Source organism: Petaurus breviceps, unplaced genomic scaffold, assembly GCF_028583685.1.
Source record: "Petaurus breviceps papuanus isolate PSGF00001 unplaced genomic scaffold, PetGlider_PUasm1.0 80, whole genome shotgun sequence".
Lineage (NCBI taxonomy): Eukaryota > Metazoa > Chordata > Mammalia > Diprotodontia > Petauridae > Petaurus > Petaurus breviceps.
This window is the reverse complement of record NW_027186540.1, coordinates 3357728-3379629: the sequence shown is the minus strand read 5'-3', so window position 1 is coordinate 3379629 and position 21902 is coordinate 3357728. Positions and strand designations below refer to the sequence as shown.

Genomic DNA, 21902 nt, shown 5'->3' with positions numbered 1-21902 from the left:
ATGTGCAAGTCAGACTTTCTTCAACAACAGCTATCCAGAACATTGTTGTGATGGAATGAATGAATGAATGAATGAATGAAAACCCATTTATTAAGCATTTAGTATATTCTAAGCAATGTGCCAAGTGCTGGTGATACAAGTAAAAAATAAAGACAGTCTCTGCCTTCAAGGAACTTACATTGTAATGGGGGAAAACTCCCTATAGGGAAGTAGAAGCCAGGGAGGAGGACTTTTGTAAGGAAAAAGTTGGTAAATAGTTCAGTAATAGATTGGATAGAACAGTGACATAGTTGGAGGTAAGAGGGGAAGACAATACCAGAGACTGCAAGGTAAGAATGTCAAAGAGATGGCATTAGGGAGTAAGACATGAAGTCAGGCATAGCTGAGACCTGCTTAAATAGTGGGCTAGATAGGGCATTCACCATTCAGGACAGTGGGCACTCAGGGCGAGTGTTTATCAAAGGTGAGGAGGTTAAAATCTCCTGAACCCAGAAGTAGCAGAAAAAGCTGCTGATCAGCCAGTATAGCCCTCACAAAGCCAATATACTAAAGAGTCATTTTAATTCTGTGAGAGAAATTTTTCAGGCATTTAAGTTTTTAATGGTATTTTATTTTTTCCCAATTACCTATCAAGAAAATTTTTAGTATTCATTTTTACAAGATTTTGAGTTCCAAATTTTTCTACCTTCCTTCCTCCCCTCTCCTTGTCTGAAAATGGTAAACAGTTTGATATAGTTTATTCATGTGCTGTCATGCTATCATATAAAATATTTCCACGTTAGTCATAGTTGTTGAAGAAGAAACGGATCCAAAGGAAAAACAAACCATGAGAGAATAAAGTAAGTGAAAAAAATATGCTTCAATCTACATTCAGAGTTCATCAGTTCTTTATATGGATATGGATAGAATTTTCCTTCATGACTCCTTTGTACTCGTTTTGAATCATTGTGTTGCTGAGAAGAGCTGAGTCATTCATAGATGATCATCACATAATGTTGCTGATACTGTATACACTGTTTTCCTGGTTCTGCTCACTTCACTTTGCATTAGTTCATATAAGTCTTTCCAGGTTTTCCTGAAATCCACCTACTCATCATTTCTAATATCACATTACATTTATATGCTGCAACTTGTTTAGCCATTCCCTAATTGATGATCATCCCCGTAATTTCCAATATTTTGCCAAGTAATCTTACTTTAAATACACAATTTTAATGTACTTGATTAATTGTTTTCCTAACACATAGAAGATTGAAAACAAGAAATTTCAAAGAAGTTTGAGTTTATATATTAAAAAATAGGATCAGTCATACAATGAAGTTGTGACAGAGCTACTGGATCCATTGCATAAGAATAAATGTGTTGACAGTAGTCAGTGACTATAGTAATCTAACTGTTTGTTAAATGCAAAAACTGCAGCTTCTGGGATGAGAACTCACTATTTGACAATAACTGCTGGGAAAAGTATAAAATAGTCTGGCAGAAACTGGGCATAGATCAATATCTTATGTCGTATACCAAAATAAAGTCTAACTGGGTTCGTGATTTAGATATATAAATACTGTAAGCAGTCTTGGAGAATAAGGAATAGTTTACCTGTCAGATTTATGGAGAAGGGAAGGATTTATGATCAAACGAGATAGAGAGCATTACGAAATGCAAAATGGATAATTTTGATTAATTTAAATTGAAAAGTTTTTGTTCAAACAAAGCCAATATAACCAAGATTAGGAGGGAAGCAGAAAACTGAGAAAGAATTTTTACAATCAGTATCTCTGATAAAGGCCTCATTTCTAAAATAAACAGAGAACTTTCAAATTTACAAGAATACAAGACATTTTCCAGTTGATAGATGGTCAAAGGATATGAACAGGCAGTTTTCAGAGGAAGAAATTAAAAGTATCATCATATGAAAAAATGTTCTAAATCACTATTGATTAGAGAAATGCAAATCAAAACAATTCTTAGGTACACCACATCTCACCGGTAAGATTGACTAACATAACAAATCAGGAAAATGGTAAATGCTAGAGAAGATGTGGGGACAAAATTGGAACACTAATGCATTTTAATGGAGTTGTGAACTGATCCAACCATTCTGGAGAGCAATTTGGAACTATGTCCAATGTTGGTTTGGTTTGGTTATACTTTGGTTATACTTAATAAAAACCCTTTGACCCAGCAATACCATTTCTAAGGCTGTATTCCTAAGAGATCATACAACTGGGAGGAGGACCAGTATGTACAAAAATATTTGTGGTGGCAAAGAATTGGAAATCAAGGGGATGCCCATCAATTGGGGAATGGCTGAACAAGTTGTGATATATGAATGTAATGGTATACTATTCTATAAGAAATGAGGAGTGAATTGATTTCATAATAACCTGGAGAGACTTATATAAACTGATGCTGAGTGAGGGGAGCAAAACCAGGAGAACATTTTACATGATTACAGACACACATCTTATCTGTGATGACTGACTTTGATAGACTGGGCTCGCCTCAGCAATGCAAGGTTATAAGACAACTAACTCCAAAGGACTCTTGATGAAAAAGGATTTCCACATCCAGAGACAATTAGGGAGGCTGAATGCAGATTGAAGCAAACTACTTGCTCTCTTTTTCATTTTGTTTTGTTTCTTCTTCTTTGTTTTTCATTCCATTGGTTATAATCTTTACAACTTGACTGATGTTTAATGTGAAGGTATATGTAGAACCTCTATGAGATTACATGCCACCATGGGGGTGCGGGGGATTTGGAACTTAGAAATTTGTGGAATTGACTGTTGTAAAGTAATAGAAAATAAAATTTTTAAAAAAGAATAAATGTGTTGAGCCTGAAGTGGAGTAGGTTGGATTATTTCTCTGTATTTTTTTCTTACCTCCATGATTTTAAGCAGATTTTATTTAGGGAACTTTACTGTCTGATGAATTTGACACATATCTCTAACTATGATAAAATCTATGGAAGTTGTAGCCTATCTATCCATCTGTACATACACACACATATATATGCATGCATGCATGCATACACATGTGTATATGTATATATATTATATGTAAAATATATATTAGTCTTCTAAAATGTGTTTGAGGTAGAATAACATGTAAGAATGGAAAAGGTATTGTATTTAGAGTTACAAAACCTGAGTTTGAATCCCAATTCTTTAAGAAAAGTGTGATCTTATCAAGTCCCAAAGCCTCTCAGCCTCAATTTCCTCCTCCATATGAAGGCATATGATTTACCATGATGAGTCCAGAGCATTTAGGATGAAACATACCACCTCTTGCCAGAAAGATGAACTTTTAATGACAGAATGAAACTTAGTTTTTCGACATGGCCAGTGTAGGAATTTATTTTGTTCAATTATGCATATTTGTTAGGGGGATTCTGTTTTCCCTTTTTTTTTTTTAATTTATTCAGTTGGAGGTTGGAAAGTGAGAGGGAGAGATAATAAATATCTGTAAAATAAATTAATAAAGTGAAGTGAAGGCATTAGACTAGATAACTTCCCAGGTCCCTTCTAGGTCTAAAATAATGATTCTATACTCTATCCAAGGAAAGGAATATAATGTAATTATCACTGGATTAGAATTCCAAAGGTCTACATTCCAATTCTTAACATAATTCAGTTCAGTAAAAGTATATTCAATGCCTCTTGTGTACCAGGCACTGTGCTAGGTGCCATGGACACAAATAAGAAAAAGACAATTCCTGCCTTCAAGGAACTTAGAACATAATGGGAAAGACCGCACATAAAAAGAAGCTGGAAAAGAGAGCAGATCTTGTTCTGTTCAGATCAAGCAGAGCTGTAGGCAGGAAAGTGAAATGAGCTGCATAGTACCAAGTTCTGTCCTCTATAAAGGAAAGCTTTGAGTGAAGTTTATTGCTCCACCCTCCAGCCCTCCAATCAGAGGAGAAAGGGGACTGAAGAAGTTGGTAGGTACTGATAAGGTTGAGTTAAACATTATGATAAGATTTATGGTGATCAACTTGTCCTGGGAGTGGGTATCTTAATTTGTGGAGTTCAGCCCAGCCAGAACTGCAGATGGGAAGTAGAGTAGCATCAATTTAAGACCCTTCACTACTTCCTACTTTACAAGTGTTTTCCACCTTCCTTGCCACCCAGAAACCATGTCTCCATACTGTATGACTCTCCATTTCTGGGACCCTGATCAAATCAACTGTACCATTGATCTTGGAAGAGGGATGTCAGTTTCTGCCCTTATGGTACCACTCACAATCCCTTTAATTTTTTCAAGCAAAGTGTTCTTCCTTGACTCCCACTCTTTTGGGCATGTAGTCTCCTCCTATTATAAGGTAACCTCCTTGAGGGCAGGGACTTTTTTGCTTTTGCTTTTGTTGTATTCTTAGTACTTAGGACACTGTTAGGCACATAATAAACACGTGCTTTTTTTTTTTATTATTCATTCATTAATCCTCATTACTCTTCCCTGAAAACTAGTTCATCAGTATCCTTCTTAAAATGTATGACCCAGAAATAAATGCATATCTCTTTTATGCAGCCCGAGATTTCATTAACTTGTTTGGCTTCTATATCACTGTGTTGTCAGAAACAAATCCAGTATTTCAACATTTTTGTCTACAAAGTAAATAAACATAATAACCTTTGCCTTTATTTAAGTCCAAGGGCATGGATTCTAACCTCAGTTTGGTTATACTTAAGCTGTTTAAGATTCCTAAGTCCAAGTATCTCAATCTCTGGGCTTCAGTTTTCTCATCTGAGAATATTTTGATGATTATTATCATCATTATAATTGAGTTGGAAAAGATGATCTCTAAGGCCTCTTCTAGCTCTAAGGAAAGAAATATAAAGAACTTAGAAATGCCTATGAGATAAATACTTGAATCAAATTAAACTTGCAGCCTACTACAATCCTTGGAGCTATTTAGGTAAAACTGCTGTCCAGCTATGTCTCTCTGTTATCCTTATTATTTCTTTAAGCTCTTTGAAGTGTGCTCATCTCAGATTTAGGATATATGTCAGGCTTCTCCCAAATTGCTTTTCCTTTTCTTTCACAAATTTTAAAATTGAGTAGTTACAGACAGTTTTCACTTAACCTGAAGTTGCATTGTGCAAATTAGACTTTACGTAAAGAATTCTGAAAGAAACCCACATTCCAAAAAAAACAACCTATGTTAACTTTACTGTCCAGTACTTAATTCAAATGACTTAAAACTCACTTTAAATAAAGGTCTGTAGAAAGGTTCACTTAGATGAAGTGAGAATTATCTGTACTAATCCCATCAAGGAACTACACTAGTCATCCTCAGCCACTAGTTTCTTCTTATTGGTGATAATCAATTGCAGAAACGCATTTTTTTCTTACTGGGTTCCTCAACATTTTTGAAGAATGAAATTAACATTATTGCAGATCAACAAATTACATCTTTTGTCAGGGAGAGATCTAGCATATGTCTGTATGATTAGCATCCTCCATCATAAGCATGCTTCTCTGCCAAGCTTATCTTCTTACTGAACTACTTCCTCAGCTGTTTCTTATTTTTGTATAGGTGGTCTCTTGTATACTCTGATGGAACTTTGTTTCACGTTCTTCCTCTGTGTTCCTTCACTGTAATCCTTTGTGTCATATTGCAGTGTGGATGATGTTTTGGAGAAGGAGAGATTGGGAGGAAATACCTCAGTTATAGTGGACTATTATATGGGTCAATTGAGAGGTAATGACAGTTTGAAACAGGCAAAGGCTATAGTTGGTATAGTGAGAGGATATGAGAGATATTGTGCCATTGTAATTAACAAGATCTGGGAGTAGATTAGAGGGGCATTCAGGCAGTGTGGAAGAGGTACAACTCAGAAATGATTCTAAAGTCATAGGATAGGCCTAGGTGACTGGGGAGATGGTGATACCCTCAACAAAAATAGGTAATTTGGAAGAGGGAAAGGTTTGTGGGAGAGATAAGTTCAGTTTTTGATGTTTTTAGTTTAAGGTGCCTCTTTGACTTGCTGATGAAGACATTAATTAGACTGTTAGTGATGTGGGCCTGGAGCTCAAAAGAAAGATAAGGGCTAGATAAATAGATTTGGAATTCATTTACATAGAAATTAAAATTGATCCTATGTAAGGCTGAGATAACCAGGAATGAAAATGTAGGGAGAAGAGTGAAGAGTCCCCAAGACAGAGCTTCATAGATGCTAGTGCTCAGATGGTTATATGGAATGATGATCCTGAATAGAAAATAAGGAGCATTTAAACAAGAAGCAAGTAGTGTCACAAAAGCTACTAGAGAAAGTTTCTAGGAGAAAATGTCTAGAAGGAGGTGGAATAGTCATCAGTATCAGCCATTGCAGAAAGATCAAGGAAGAGAACTGGAAAAGGCGGTCTGATTTAGCGATTGATATCACTGAGATTCCCCAAGAGAGCAGTTTCAGTAGAGTGCTTGGGGTACTGCTCCTTGCAGTATATCGAAGGCCACTACAGTTGACATACCAAAATTGTTTACAGATAAATTGTCTCAAGAACTTGACAAGGTGCCCTAAAACTGTCACTGTCTACTTTTGATCTTTGTAACTTTAAACTTTGTATCTATTTCATTAATCTTTATAACTGTATCTGCTTTGATATTTGTAACTTTAAACATATGTCCACAGGGGAGGACAAGAAAAACTGTATTAGAAAATATAGTTCATGATTTAAAATGATTGCAATTAGGAAAAGAAGGGAAACTTTTTTGATTTAAAAAAATTTTTAAATCAAATATTTCTGATAAGATTCCCAAATCCACAATATTTTTGAACAAAGAAATTAACATTAGTGCAAATCAATAAATTACATCTATTGTCAGGGAGAGATCTAGCATATGTCTGTATGATTAGCATTCTCCATCATAAGCATGCTTCTCTGCCAAGCTTATCTTCTTACTGAACTACTTCCTCAGCTGTTTTTTATTTTTGTATAGGTGGTCTCTTGTATACTCTGATGGAACTTTGTTTCACGTTCTTCCTCTGTGTTCCTTCACTGTAATCCTTTGTGTCATATTGCAGTGTGGATGATGTTTTGGAGAGGGAGAGACTGGGAGGAATTATTCAATGTCATCCCAGTTAAATTACTAAAAATTATTTTACCAAATTAGGAAAATGATAAAGTTCATTTGGAAGAACAAAAGGTCAGGAACTCCAAAGAAACCAGGGGGAAAAAGATATAAAGGAAGTAGATTCAGCACTATCAGACCTTAAACTGTATTATAAGGCCAGAGCATTGTTGAGATGTATAAAGGATAATCTCAACTATTTTAAATTAAATTCAAATTTTCTTGTATAAACAAAACCCATGTAACCAAGAATAGATGGAATGCAGAAAATATGGGGAAAACTTGCATGCACAGTCTCTCAGATAGGATGTTGGTTGGGTTGAAATATTGCTGTGGTGTAGGAAGTGATGAGCTTGTTGAATTAGAAAAAAACCATGGAAAGACTTCCTCATGAAGGAAGATGCTATCCATCCTCAAAGAAGCAGATGATAGGAGGAGTATGATCTTACATGTGTGTGTGAGTGCATGTATATGTGTATGTTGATAGGTATGTGTGTACACACACACACACACACACACATGCTTAATTGTTACCTTCTTTAAAGTGGTGGGGGAGGGAAGAAAAATAAAAGTAAAAAAGTGCACAGTAGAGAACAAAAGAAAACCAACAAGGAAGCAAGAAAAAGCTGGAAAGTTTTAAATATCATTCTTGCCTTTAAAAACAATGTGTAGTATTTATTTAGATTTTCTTGAAATAGGAATTTATTATTTTATATTGAATCCTCTCTTATAGTCTGCTATGTACTTGGCAGCTGTTTTTTTTTCCTCTTTTCATTTTGTATTTAAGTTTAAAATTTAAAAAATTACCCCCCAAAAAATGTATACCTGAACATTGATTGTACTATTGGATTCCATTTCTGTGTTAGTTTTACTAAATTATTTTTTAAAAATTATTTGCTAGAGAGGTGGCTTTATGGGAAGGGAAAGAGTGAGGAATATGTTCTGAAATTAAGCTAGTATAAAAACCAAATGACAAAAATAAAAATAAAATATTATATAGTTCAAGATCAAGAACTAAACAAAAGTGGCTTGTATACTACTACCAGAAGCAGATTTATACATCATGCATACTTTTTTCAAGAAGAATATTAAGGGGGGAGTAGCTAGGTGGTAAAGTGAATAGAGTACAGACTCTGGAGTTAGGAGGACCTGAGTTCAAATTTGGTCTCAGACACTTGACACACTTATTAGCTGTGTGACCTTGGATAAGTCACTTAACCCCAATTACTGTGGCTTCCCCCCCAAATTATTTAAAAAAAAAAAAGAATGTTAAAAAGTTCTGGATATGATGAAACTGAATTGACATTTTAAAAAAAATATTATTTTACTTTTTCCAATTACATGTAAAGACAATTTTTGACATTCATTTTTAAAATAAAAATCTGAGCCCCAAATTTTCTCCCTCTCCCCAAGTCAGTAAGCAATTTGAGATAGTTTGTATGTATGCAATAATGTAAAACATTTCCATGTTAGTCATGTTATGAAAGAAGAAACAGATCAAAAGGAAAAAACCCACAAAAAACAAATTTAAAATAGCATGCTTCAATCTGCATTCAGTTCTTTCTCTGGATATGGATTGAATTTTCCATCATGAGTCTTTTAGAATTGTCTTAGTTCTTTTTATTGCTTAGAAGAGCTAAGTTTTAATTGATCATTGTACAATGTTGCTGTTACTGTATAAGGTAGTTTGCGTTTTGCTCCCTTCAGTTTCTATCAGTTCATGTCTTTCCAATTTTTTCTGAAATCAGCCCACTGGCCATTTCTTATACCACAATAATATTCCATTACATTCATATACTACAGTTGTTCAGCCAGAATGATATTTAAAAAACCAATGAAATTGCCTATATTTTAGTCAACAGGAAAAGATTAGTTATAGATCTAGGAACCATTTTGTAATCTTATGAGTAATTAAAATCAATGTTTAGTTGGAGCAAACATACACATGCAAATAAACATTATATTTAAAGAGTGATTAGGATGAGAGTACACTACAGGCCTTCTGGGAGCTCTAGTTGAACCCATAAACAAGCTGTTGATTTTTTTAAAAATGGGAAATGGACAAATGTAAATAAATTGATTCTTACTGTCACCATTTATTATAGAAGTTTAATAAAATACAGTCATCACAGTGAGAAGGTGGAAGGAGAGAAGAAACTGCCTCAGCCAAAAAATCCTTAATCTCTTTGCCAAGTCGAGATACAGCAGTGAACATCATTGTTAAGTGCTCTAAAGGAGGGTGCAAGCAAATGAGTAGTAGTTGTTTTCATTGTTTCAGTCATGTCCAACTCTTCATGAACCTGTTTGGGGTTTTCTTGGAATGCTTTGCCATTTCCTTCTCCAGATCATTTTATAGATGAGGAAGCTGAGGCCAACAAGATTAAATTACTTGCCCAGAGTCAAACAGCTAGTGTTTGAGGCCAGATTTGAGGATATGAACCTTCCTGACTCCATGCCTTGGCACTCTGTTCTCTGTGTCACATAGCTAGTTGTAGTAGTACAACCTCATATAGTAGTGAAAAGTAGTCGACCAAAGAGTTTTGTAATTAGCTTGCAAAGATCTTGAAATGAGACTTGGTAAGCTAGAACTTACCTACAACTTTTGTAGATGGAATTAAGAGGTTGAAGATAGACACAAAATAGAACAAATCTCCCAGCATTTTTCTAATTTTAGCTCTTTTGTTATCAACATTAATAGTGGAACCATCACATTTGGGCCTATCATCTCTGTTCAGATGTACTACTATTTGAGGAAGTGCTGGTGGCACTGAAGATCATGTTAAGAAAAGTGGTTAGTTATGGATATGAATAGAAGAAATCTGCACTGGAGATTATTCAACTTCAGAGACTCTTTAGGACTGATCGTCAAGTTATTTCAGAGATAATGGAAAAGATTGTGAATGATGCTTTTACTGAGTTCACTCCTCCCTACCCCTTCAAAAGAAAAAAGGGGAGGGGTCATTCGAAAAGACATTAATGAACTCACCAATATATCCAAGTTTATAAAAGCTTTTAAAGGTGTTCTGTGCTTGTATTTTTGTAAACATGAAAAGGAACCTGTAAGTTTTCACATGATTTTCTATAGCAGAACATCTTTACAGTCACACAGCTGAATAAAAGATATGTAAAATAAAAAACTGCTGTGTTTATTCATTGTTTTTAAGAAAATATTTGACTTGGGATAATAATTAGCAGCCTTAATGGTAATGCATTGCCCCATGCATAATAAAATACATATAATTTTATCAAACAATCAGCTTAGTATTGCTGTCAAATCAAGTACAAAATAGAGAAATTTGCTAACTTAGGATGTTTGCCAGTAAATGGGAAATGTCCTACATAAATTCCAACCAAATCCTGGATTCCCTTTAATTTCCAGGCTCCCCAGGTGCTCTTTCTGACAGTCTAGACAAATGCTCCTTGTGAGCATAGCCGACCGTCCACACTGGAAAAAGCAAGTGAATGGACAACCCATATTGCCAAAAGTATGAAATGAAACTACATGGGCAGTAGTACAGGAATTGTAAGATAGACAGGGGGCCAGATCAAGAATTGAGTACAGAGCAGAATCGAGCAGAATTAATCTGAAAATTGCACAGTGTTTTCAGTGATCCTAAGCTGCTACAAAAATCCAACTTTTTAACAATGTTCTCTGCGTATGTTTTTTGACTATGAAATGACAAAGGACAGTGGAATGATATGTGGTGGATGAAAGGAGGCTACAGCATGTTATTAGTGATGCATTGCATTTGAGAAGTTCCTTAAAAGATTATCAAAGTCATACAAATATCACTAGAAAAGGAAGAAGTGGTTTTATCATATGTCAGTAATGAGAGATAGCTGATAGATAGTTGGGATAGTACATTGTTATCTTTAAAAAACAGAAGCACAAGAAGAAGACCTTCAGATCTTTGGTTAGAGCTTCTTTTGAGAAATTTTTAGGAGTTCCATGAGGGCAAAGATTTCATCTTACCTAAAATTCTCTGTCCTTAGTGGTTGCTTAATAAATACTTTATTGAGTGGGAAAACATGTTCGGAATTTGTAGAGAATATAGTAGAAGCGTTTAAAAGTGTATTGGAAGTTAACATCCACAGTGATGAAATTAAAGATGAACCAAAACATTTTGTTTAATATTGTGGTTTTAATGAAATGTGTATTTTCAAGGACAGTTTTAATTCAAAATTTTATATAGAAACATTTAAATAGTTTTTGGAATAATATATGCAATTTGTTCTTTTTAAAAAAGAAAACTTCATCTTATAACTAAACTCTTGAGAGTCAAAAGTCAAGTTAATTTTAGATGATCAAGGAACATAGTAATGATTCTCTTAAGACCTATTTTTCTTCCTTGAACTTTGTATTCTACTGACCTCTACTGGTGAGGTTTAAATTTGTGCAAGCTCTTTGCAATTTCATCCAATTTACATCTTAATGATCAACAGCTGTTATAATCTTGGTGAAGGCTTGAACTTAGATATCCAGTTTTTTAAAAAAGAATTTTAAAAATGACAGATTTGAGAGTAGGCCATCTTAGACATGAAGGAGAAACATTATTTTAAAACAATAATAGAGTAATGACTCAATGATATGATAATGACTTGATAATATAATAATAATAAAAACTCTAACCCAACATGCCTTAAAGAGCAGTAGCAACTGCACTGAAAGCCAGGTCTGAGACTAGACCCAGATCTCACCTCCCCCTACTTTCCTATAACACTGTATGGAGACTGTGCTTCAAAAATCTATCTTCCATGCACTGTTATTCCTGTGGCTTCTCAAACTTTCCCCAATCCCCTTCCCTTTCTTTCAGACACAAATAGGGATGGTCTTACACTATCTCTTCTCATCATACACAACTATGCCACTTCCCCAGTTACAGATTCTGACATTCTCCTGTTTGACCATAATCACCTATCATTTCATCTGTCCCCATGTCTCATTCCTCCTAAACCTATTTCTTGCTCTCAGGGAGACTTTCAGTGGTTCCACTTTTTAGTACTTTCTCATTCTCTGATTCTGACTTCATTTTCCTTTATTGCTAATGTTAACTCAATAGTTAGCCATTTCAACACTACACTGACCTCTCCTTTTGAATCTCTTGCCCTCTCATCCTGTCGCTGCTCATCTTTTGCTAAAATTCAACCCTAGATTATGCATACTATCTACCTCTTCTGCTCTTACTCACAAGTTGTTGAACACATCTGGAAAAAGTCTCACAACTATCCTTAATGGAGAGATTGCGAATTCATGTTCTCTAACCTCAACTGTACCCTCCTAGTAGCAAGACAGTTCATTTATTACTTCCTAATTGATTCCCTTATCTCATGCCCAGTAGAAGCTCTTCTATACCTCTTTCCTCCTCAAGTTTACTACACCTTTCCAGCTGAGGAACTTAACATTGTTGAGAATCTTGAGGCCATTTGGTCGGAGCCTTCTCCCTTTCTCCCCAATCCTTTCATCTCAAAACTCCTTGGTATCATCTGCTACTCTTTTCTCTTTTCCCCAAGTCTCTGACAAAATTTGTTTTTCTCCTTGCTGTGATCAGCCCTTCTAACTACACATCTGATCCCATTCCCTGCCATCTTCCCCAGCAGATTACATTCCCCTCTCTTACTTTTCCTCCCACTCCTTCTCTCCCATCCATATACTGTCTCTCCCTACCTACTGATTACTTCTCTGCTGCCTTCAAACATGCCTAAATCTCTCTCATCTTTAAAAAAAAACCTTCACTAAACATTACTATCTCATGAGGCTATTATCCTATATCTCTCCTCTCTTTCTCTATCAAGTTCCATGAAAAAGCTTCCTATACTAGAGCCTCCACTTCCTCTGCTCTTAATTGGTCTTCAGCCCTTTGCAATATGTATTTTGACCTCATCCTTCAATTAAAACTGTTTTCCCATAAGTTACCAATGATTTCTTAATTGCCAGATCTGATTGTCTGTTCTCAGCCATCTCAGTCCATCTGTTACTTTGATACTGTTCCACTACTTTGGTTTTCTGGATATTCTCTCATCTTTAGAATTTTGAGGCACTACTCTTTTGGTTCTCCTCCCTGTCTGACTGCTTTTCAGTTTCTTTCATTGGCTCATGATCTATATCATGCCCTCTAACTGGTTAGAAGTTCAACAAGGTTCTGATCTAGTCCTCTTTTTCTTTTCCTTCTAGATGCTCTTTGGTGGTTGACTCCTGAGCTCCCATGGGTTTAACTGTCATCACTGTGTAGATGACTCCAAGATAAATATATATTCAGCCCTTGTTTTTCACTTAAACTTCAGTTCTGCATCACCAGTTACCTAATAGACATCCTACAGACATTTCAAATTTAGTATGTCCAAGAATAAACTCACCTTTCCCCCTAAAACTTCATCCTTTCCAAACTTCCTTATTTCTGTCAAAGTCACTACCATCCCAGTTCCCCAGATTTGTAACCTTTACATTATCTACATCTCCTCACTCTCCATCACCCCACATATCCATTCAGTTGTCAAATCATGCTATTTTAATCCTTACAACATCTCTTTCTTGCATATGACTTCTTCTCTACACTCACATAGTTAATTACTACCTTAGTCCAGGACTTTCATCACCTCTCACCTAGTATTACAACAACTTCTTAATTGGTTTGTTTGCCTCAAGTCTTTCACCACTCCAAGTGGTAAAATCCTGCTGTTGCTCAGATAAAGTATAAAGCCTTACCTCACCTGGCCTTGACTATCTTTACAATTTCATTGAATATCACTCCCTGTTCCACACTCTGTGATCTAGCCAAATTGACCTCTAAATTCTTTACTCATGATCACTCCCATCTCCCTTATATGTTTTTTTTTCACTGATTTTCCCATCCCTGGAATTCTCTTTCCCTAACTCTATCTCATAGAATCCCTCTCTTCCTTTAAAATACAATTCAGGCATTATATTCTACACGAGCTTTTCCTCATCCTCTTTCCTGCAGATACCCTTCCTCCCAAATTGCCTTGTAATTCACTGTTTTTGTTCAGTCATTTCAGTAGTGTTGGACTCTTCGTGACCCCATTTAAGGCAAACAGGGCTAAGTGACTTGCCCAGGGTCACACAGCTAGCAAGTGTCTGGGGCCAAAGTTGAACTCAGTTGTTCTTGGCTCCAGGCCTGCTACTTTATCTGTTGTACCACCTAGCTGCCTGTATTTCACTACTTTGTACATGTTTGTACAAAGTATTTCACTACTCTATACATGTCTTGCATTTATTAATTTCCTATTTCAGATGGATGTATTTATAAACATACTTGTCTCCATCCTTAGAATGTAGGCTTCATGTGAGATGGGATTGTTTTATTCCTTGTACTTGTTTAGATATAGTACCTGGCACATAGTAAGCATGAAACAAATGTTTAACTTCTCCCCCAGACCAACACTTTTTCCTCCTTCCTTCTTCCTATTGGGAGCATCATGATCATTCTAGTCTCTTGTGTTCACAACTTTTTAGTCATCTCTGTTGCTTCACTCTCCTTATATCCTCCATATACAATTGATAGCCACTTTAGGTGGCCATCAGGTCTGCTTTAGGCTTTTCCTACATCTCTCATACATGGCCTCTTTGTTTCACTTAGTTTACACATTAGTTCAGCCCTCATTATTACCACTGGTGATATATATGTGTGTGCATGTACATGTATACATGTATATACACCCTTGAATCTACATGCATTGTGTATTATATGTAATTAAGCAAATGTTTGTATGTTATTTACTGACATAGAACATAGACTCCTTGAGGTTATGGATTGTTTCAGTTTTGTCTTTGAATCTACAATGCCTGTAACAGGTGCCTATTGATTAAATGGTTGGATTATTTCAGTACTTTTAAAATAATTCTTGATTTGAGTTTCTCCCCTTTCTAATCCATTTATACCACAACTACAAAGTTTATATTCCTCAAGGATATGTCTGACCGTGTCATTCTTCTTTGCAAGAACTTTCAGTGCCTCCTTCTTGTCTCTAGGATAAGCTAGTGAAGTCAGACAGTCAGCACACATTTATTTAGTGCCTTGTGCCAGGCTCTGTGCTCAGCACTGGAGATACAAAGAAAGAGAAGACTTTTTCTGCATCTGCTCTAAAGGAGCTCTCTCTATGGGGGAGACAACATGTAAACACCTGTGCACCATCAAGCTACATACGGGATAAACTTGAAGTAATCAACAGAGGGAGAGCACTACAATTAAGAGAAATCAACATAAAGGCTCCCTGTCAAAGGTGGGAATTTAGCTGGGACTTACAGAAAGCCAGAAGGGCAAAGATAAGAAGGGAGGAGGTTCCAAGTATGAGGGACAGCCAGTAAAAATGACCAGAGCTGGAAGATGGAGTGTTCTGTGTGAGGAACAGCACGGTGACCAGTGTCACTGCATTTGTGTGTCTTTGCGTATCTCTATGTCTCTATGTTTGTGTGTGTCTGTGTTTTTGTGTGTAATGTAAGGTGAACAAAGACTGGAAGGTGGAGGGCAGGCAGGTTATGAAGGGATTTGAAGGCCAAACAGAGAATTGTGTATTTGATGGGGAGCCACTGGAGTTATTGAACTGGGGGAGAGGGTAAGACCCTACCTCACAGTAAGTCCTGTGCTTTAGGAAAATCACTTTGATAGCCAAATAAGTGAAAGATGAACTAGAAGGGGAGAGACCTGAGACAGAGAGACCAACCAGCTGACCAATGCCATAATCTTCAAGTGTCAAGTGAAGAGTGCCTGATTCAGGATGGTGGCAGTGTTAGAGAAGAGAAAGTAGTGTATGCAAGAAATGTTGCATGTATTATTGATAGGTCTTGGTAGCAGATTAGATAATGGGAGATGAGAGAGTGAGGAGTTGTGAGCCTGGGTGACTGGGAGGATGGTGGTACCTTCAGTAGCAATAGGAAAGTTAGGAAGAGGGGAGGGTTTGAGGGGAAAGTGAATGAGTTCAGTTTTGAAGATGTTGAGTTTAACATATCTACTGGACCTTCGGTTCAAGATGTTCAATAGACAGTTGAAGATGAGAGAATGTTTGTTTTTTATCCTTTGTTTCATCTCTTCCAGGCATTCTGGATGAGTTTTTGCCCAGGCTATGTTTTTCTCTGATGCTTTGCTTTTAGATATTTTGGAGTTATTCTTTTCTCCTGCGTTTATATCCTGAACTTCCCTGCCACCATAATAGCTCTTTATGGTGGAATACTTTTTGTGTTTGCTCATTCTTCCAGCCTACTTCCTGACTTTAGACTTGATGTTCAAGCTGGATTCTGTAGCACTTCTGGAGGGAAGCTCTGGACTGATCTTGCTGCTGCTTTCTTGGAGTTTTGAGTTATTCCAAAATCTCAAGGACAAGTTGGGGACCTGCAATGGTCTGATCCATGACAGAGTCTGATTTCTGCCTCTCCTAGCCTGGGCTCTGCTTGCTCCCTTACCAGAGTCTGAGCAAGAGTACATTGCTGCTACACTTAGCCCTTGTCAACAAGCTGAAAGAGGGACTGCTACCCTAGTTATTCCTCTGTAAACAGGACTAGATGTTGGAAACTAAACCGTGTTCTGACTTGGAATTTGAGCCAAGTTGCTGTTGCTTGCTTATTTCTTGCTATCCTCCTTTCTCAGTACATTACTGAGGATTCTCTTCCTGGGAACACAACCCCTCTCTGTTCAGGTGCCCTTCTTAGATCACTTTGGACCTGTGACCCAGAATGGGTAGTGGGCAACAAAGTTGCAAGTTCACATCTGTTCCTGTCCTACTACCCCAGTATGGATACCTTGGTATGGTTCTGGGACCTCCTTTTGCCCTGGTGCATAGTCTCTCCCTGGTTGCTAAAATTCTCACTTTTTGTGTACTCCTGGCTTGGACCCTGTCCAAAAATCTCCTTTTTTGTCTCCATGTGCTAAAAAAAATGACTCACTATGACTTTTTCTGGTTTACCTCATCAAGATTAGGTATGGTACATTTTCTTTATCTGTTTAGAGGAATTTTGTGGTGAGTTTATGGTACTGCTTGCCATCTTGACTACCAAGTGAAAGGAAAGGAAGTAGAGATGTCAAATGTAGGTGACCTCAAGGACTTTAGCCACAAAAGGAAGGAGAGTTGGAATAATAACTAACAGGATGGATGGATCAAATGAGGGTTTTTGAGACGAAAGAGAAATAGGCATGTTTGTAGGTAGTGGGGAAACAACTAGCAGAGACCGAAGGTGACTGAGAGAGAGTGGGGATGGTAGAGGGGGCAAGCTGCTAGAGAAGATGGGAAAGAATGAGACTATCCGTGCTTATAGAGGAGGAAAGGTAGGGAATGAATATTTATTAAGCACTTACTATATGCCAGCCATTGTTGCACTTTAAAAATATTATCTTTTTGTTCACAACAATCCTGTGAGGACGGTACTATTGTTATCCTCATTTTACATATGTGGCAACTGAGGCAGACAGTTTTGCCCAGGGTCACACAATAAGTGTGAGGGCAAATTTGTGAAAAGGTCTTCTTGACTCTAGGCCCACTGCTTTACCCACTGTGCCAGCTAACTTCTCCTCTAGAGAGTTGTCTTAGCAAAGAGAGGAACAACCTCATCATGAGAGACAGGGGTGAAGAAGGAAATAGCAGAAGGCATCTGGGTAATATGAGGTGAGGAGGGGAGAAGAAAAGGGATTTCTCAGTAAATGATCTTTTTTATTTTTTGCTTTTTGGAGGGCAATTGGGATTAAGTAACTTGCGCAAAGTTACACGGCTAGTTTTTTTGTGTGTGGGTGTTAAGTGTCTGAGGCTGGAACCGAACTTGGATCCTCCTGACTCCAGGGCCTGCACTTTACTCACTACACCACCTAGCCTCCCCAGTGATCTTTTTTTAAAAAATAAAATAAGAGGTAGTGTTCTCAGCTAAAGGTATTGAGGGAGGGGGAACAAATTCATTTTTCCTTCTGTCTTCCTTTACATAACTTTGCTCTTCATCTTCATTGTGACCTCCGAATTGGAGGTACTGCTTGCCCATCAGTTCTGTCCCAGGCTATCTAAAATATCTATCAATAAAGGTGCCGATTTCACCTTTGCAACATCTTCCAGATATGCCCCCTTCTCTCCTCTGACATTGTCACCCCTCTAATGCAGACCCTTATCACCTCACACCTTGATTACTGCAGTAGCCTGCTAGTGGATCTGCCTGCTTCAAGTCTCTCCCCCACTCCAATTCATTCTCCATTCATCCACTAAAATATTTTTTCTATAACTCAAATCTGATCATGTCACCTCTTCTCCCTACTCAGTAAATTCCAGTGGCTTACTATTGCCTCTAGAAACAAATACAAAATCTTGTTTGGCATTCAAAACCCTTCATAACCTAGCCCCCTCCTACCTTTCTAGTTTTCTTATACTTTACTGCCCAACAAATTAGATCCAGTGACTCTGGCCTCCTGGCTATTCCACAAACAAGGCAGTTCATCTCTGAGTTCTTGGTATTCTCTCTGGCTATTCCTCATGCCTATATTCCTTTCCTTCCTCCATTCTGACTACTGACCTCCCTGGATTCCTAAGTCCCAGCTACAATCCCACCTCCTACAGGAAACCTTCCCCAGCCTCTCTAATTCTGGTGCCTTCCCTCTGTTAATAATTTCCTATTTATTTTACATCTATTTATATTTATGTATATTTTGCTGTGTATATATTTGTTTGCATGTAATCTCCTCCATTAGATTGTAAGTTCCTTGAGGGCAGGGACTATCATGCCATTTTTTATATCCCAGCACTTAGCACAGTGCCTGGCACATAGAAGACATTTAATAAATGTTTATTGAATGGAATTGAATAACAGGATTTGGGGTTGTAAGGTAGAGGAAGAAGTAGAATGACAACTGATTGTGTGTCATTAGATAAAGGAATTCTGGAGTTCATGAATATGGAAGCCAAACCATTTTTATGGCAAAATTAATGGTATGACTGTCTCTGTGTGTTAGATGTAGTAGGGTGGAGGGGTAGTTTATGAGAAATGACTAAGCTGATGAACCGTGAGTTTAGTGTTTGAGGGAAGTATCAGTATGTATGTCTGTTAAAGCGCCCTTTCTCAGTCGGTCAATAAACATTTATTAAGCATCTACTATGTGCCAAGCCCTGTGCTAACTGCTAGGTATACAAAGAGTAATGAGACAGTCATTGCCCTTAAGGAGCTCACAGTCTAACAGGGAAGACAACACATAAAAAGAAGCTGAAAGAAGTGAGCTACCAGCTCCCATACTTAGGTGGGAAATGATCTGAAGAGGCTTAAGTCTCAGAGTTTATTTTATCTTGCAGAGTGATGAGTTCCTGGAGATTATGAAATCTAGAAGAGTAGCTGGGTATGAAATGATGAGATGAATTCTCAAGGTGTCCTCAAATGCTGGAGGATGGGGAAGGACCTTTCCAATGTCCATCCTCCATCTGCTCCAGTCAGAAGATGGGAGGAGCCCAAGGGACCCAGGGTGCTGGAGCTGTGAGTTTCAGAGTCAGTGGGGTAGGATTTGAGGAAGAGAGAGACCCTCAAATCATTGAAAAAAGAAAGGGGAGTGGGGCAGAGTATCCTGGATTATAGTAGGTAACAGCTACCAGAATTTTTATTGGGTAGTATATATGAATTGAATGAACCTCAAAAGAGCCATGAAAATATAGACTAAAAATGAATTGGAAACTAAATGATCTTATCCTAAAGAATGAGTGGGCCAAACAACAAATCATGGGAACAATCAATAATCATTTAAGAGAATGACAATAATGAGACAAAATACCAAAACTTATGGGATACAGCGAAAGCAGTTGTTAGGGGAAGGTTTTTTTTGGGGGGGAGGGGGGTTGGTTGTTTTTGCTTTTTGGAGGGGGAAGATAGGGCAATTGGGGTTAAGTGACTTGCCCAAGGTCACACGGATATGGGGTGGCTATGTGGCGCAGTGAATAGAGCACCGGCCATGCAATCGAGAGGACCTGACTTTAGATCCAGCCTCAGACACTTAACACAAAAACTAGCTGTGTGACGTTGGGCAAATCACTTAACCCTAGTTGCCCTCCAAAAACAAAAACCAAGGTCACACCACTATCTATAAAAAAGTACTTTATATTTACTCTACAAATATTGTGCACACAAATTATTTGTATAGATTCAGTTATAAAGTATTCCTTTAAAAAAAAAAAAAGAACAATGTCTGTAGCTGGAAGAATATTCAATGTTCTTGGATGGGCCAGGCCAATATAATACTACTGAAACTAATTTATAACTGTAGTGCTATTTTAATCACTACTTGATACAATATTAACAATTCATTTGGAGAAAGAAAAGATCCAGAATATAAAGAGAAATAATGAAAATACAAAAGGTAGGGATAAAGGTGGAGTAATTGTTCTAGACCTCAAACTGTTTTACAAAATGGCATTCATGAGAACTATTTGGTATTAGTTTAAAGAGTAGAGAAATAGATCAGTGCAACAGAATAGACAAAAGGCAATCAGAAATGATGGATCTCAATGGCTCATTGTTAGATAAAGATAAATTACGTAGGAAAGAACTCCCTGTTTTAAAAACTGCTGGGAAAACTAGGCAGTAGTCTTGATAGAAATTAGGCCTATATCATCATCTTATGCCACATTACATAGATTCAAAATGGATGTGTAATCTAAATATTAAAGATAATACTTTAAAAAAATTAGAAGAGGATCAGATCCATTTCCTAATTGAGAAGTAAACAAAGGATATGGACAGAGAGTTCTCATAAGAAGTAACAGCCATTTGAAAGAATGTTCCCAATCACTAATAATAAGAGAAATTCAAATCCAAATAACCTTGAGGTTTTACCTCATATCCAACAAACATGACAAAAGCTGAGAATAATCAATGGGGAGGGGTTATGGAAAGAAGGTTAGACCAAGGCATTGTTGGTGGAGCTATGGATCAGTCCAGCTGTTTTGGAAAGCAATATTGTTCAAGTAAAATGGCTAAAATGCCCATACTCTTTGACACAGAGATGCATTATTAGACCTACCCCAGAGAGGTCATTCATAAGAAAAAAGTCTCTATCTACTGTAAAATATTTGTAGCAGTATCCATATTTTGTGATAGCAAAAAAAAAAAAACCAAAAAAAAAAAAAAAAAAAAACTAGAAACAAAGTTGATGCCCATCCATTGGTATGTGGATGGAATTGAATCATGCTATATGGTTAGAAACTGAATTTGATGAATACAGAGAAACATGGAAAGAATTAAATGAACTGATGTAGAGTGAAATAAGCAGAGCCAAGAAAACAACATCTAGAGTGACTGCAACAATTTAACTGAAAAAACAACCACAAAACAATTGAAAGAATTTAAAATAACAGACACAGACCCAAAGGAGAGATATGAGAAGACATTTTTCCTCCTTAGGAGAGTAAGCAAGTCCATGGATGAGGGACATTGCATACATTTTCAGACTTTTTCTATGTATTATTTGATTTTGCCAATTTCTTTCTCTTTTTCCTTAAAAATAGAACCTTTTTTTATATGAAGTAGGACAGTCTTTGTGGGGAGGATGGGAGATATAAGGAGAAATTTAAACATTACTAAAACAAAAGTTAAAAGACAGAACTCTCTCCTTGACTCCCTCAGTGGATAGATTGGCAGACCTGGAATCAGAAAGACTTATCTTCCTCAGTTCAAATCTGGCCTTAGACACTTACTAGCTTTGTGACCCTGGACAAGTCATTTAACCTTGTTTGCCTCAGTTCTTCATCTGTAGAATGAGCTGGAGAAGGAAAAGGCAAATCACTCTAGTATCTTTGCCAAGAAAATCCTAGATGGGGTCACCTAGAGTTGGATATAGCTAAAAAAAAATAATTGAACAAAAACAAAATA

The 21902-nt window shown here is 37.0% G+C and overlaps 1 protein-coding gene across 7 annotated transcripts in view; it reads left to right on the top strand.

The window, feature by feature from the left end:
* The window catches only part of LOC138175982 (USP6 N-terminal-like protein), a 202750-nt gene that overhangs the window by 123942 nt on the left and 56906 nt on the right, over positions 1-21902 (top strand). Inside the window, exon 3 of one of the 7 annotated variants that reach the window (XM_069106637.1) lies at positions 19340-19517. The exons of the other annotated variants lie outside the window; for them this stretch is intronic. Coding sequence (XP_068962738.1) covers positions 19422-19517 — 96 coding nt within the window. The 5' untranslated portion in view covers positions 19340-19421. The remainder of the gene's footprint in view (positions 1-19339; positions 19518-21902) is intronic. 7 annotated transcript variants of the gene reach the window in all.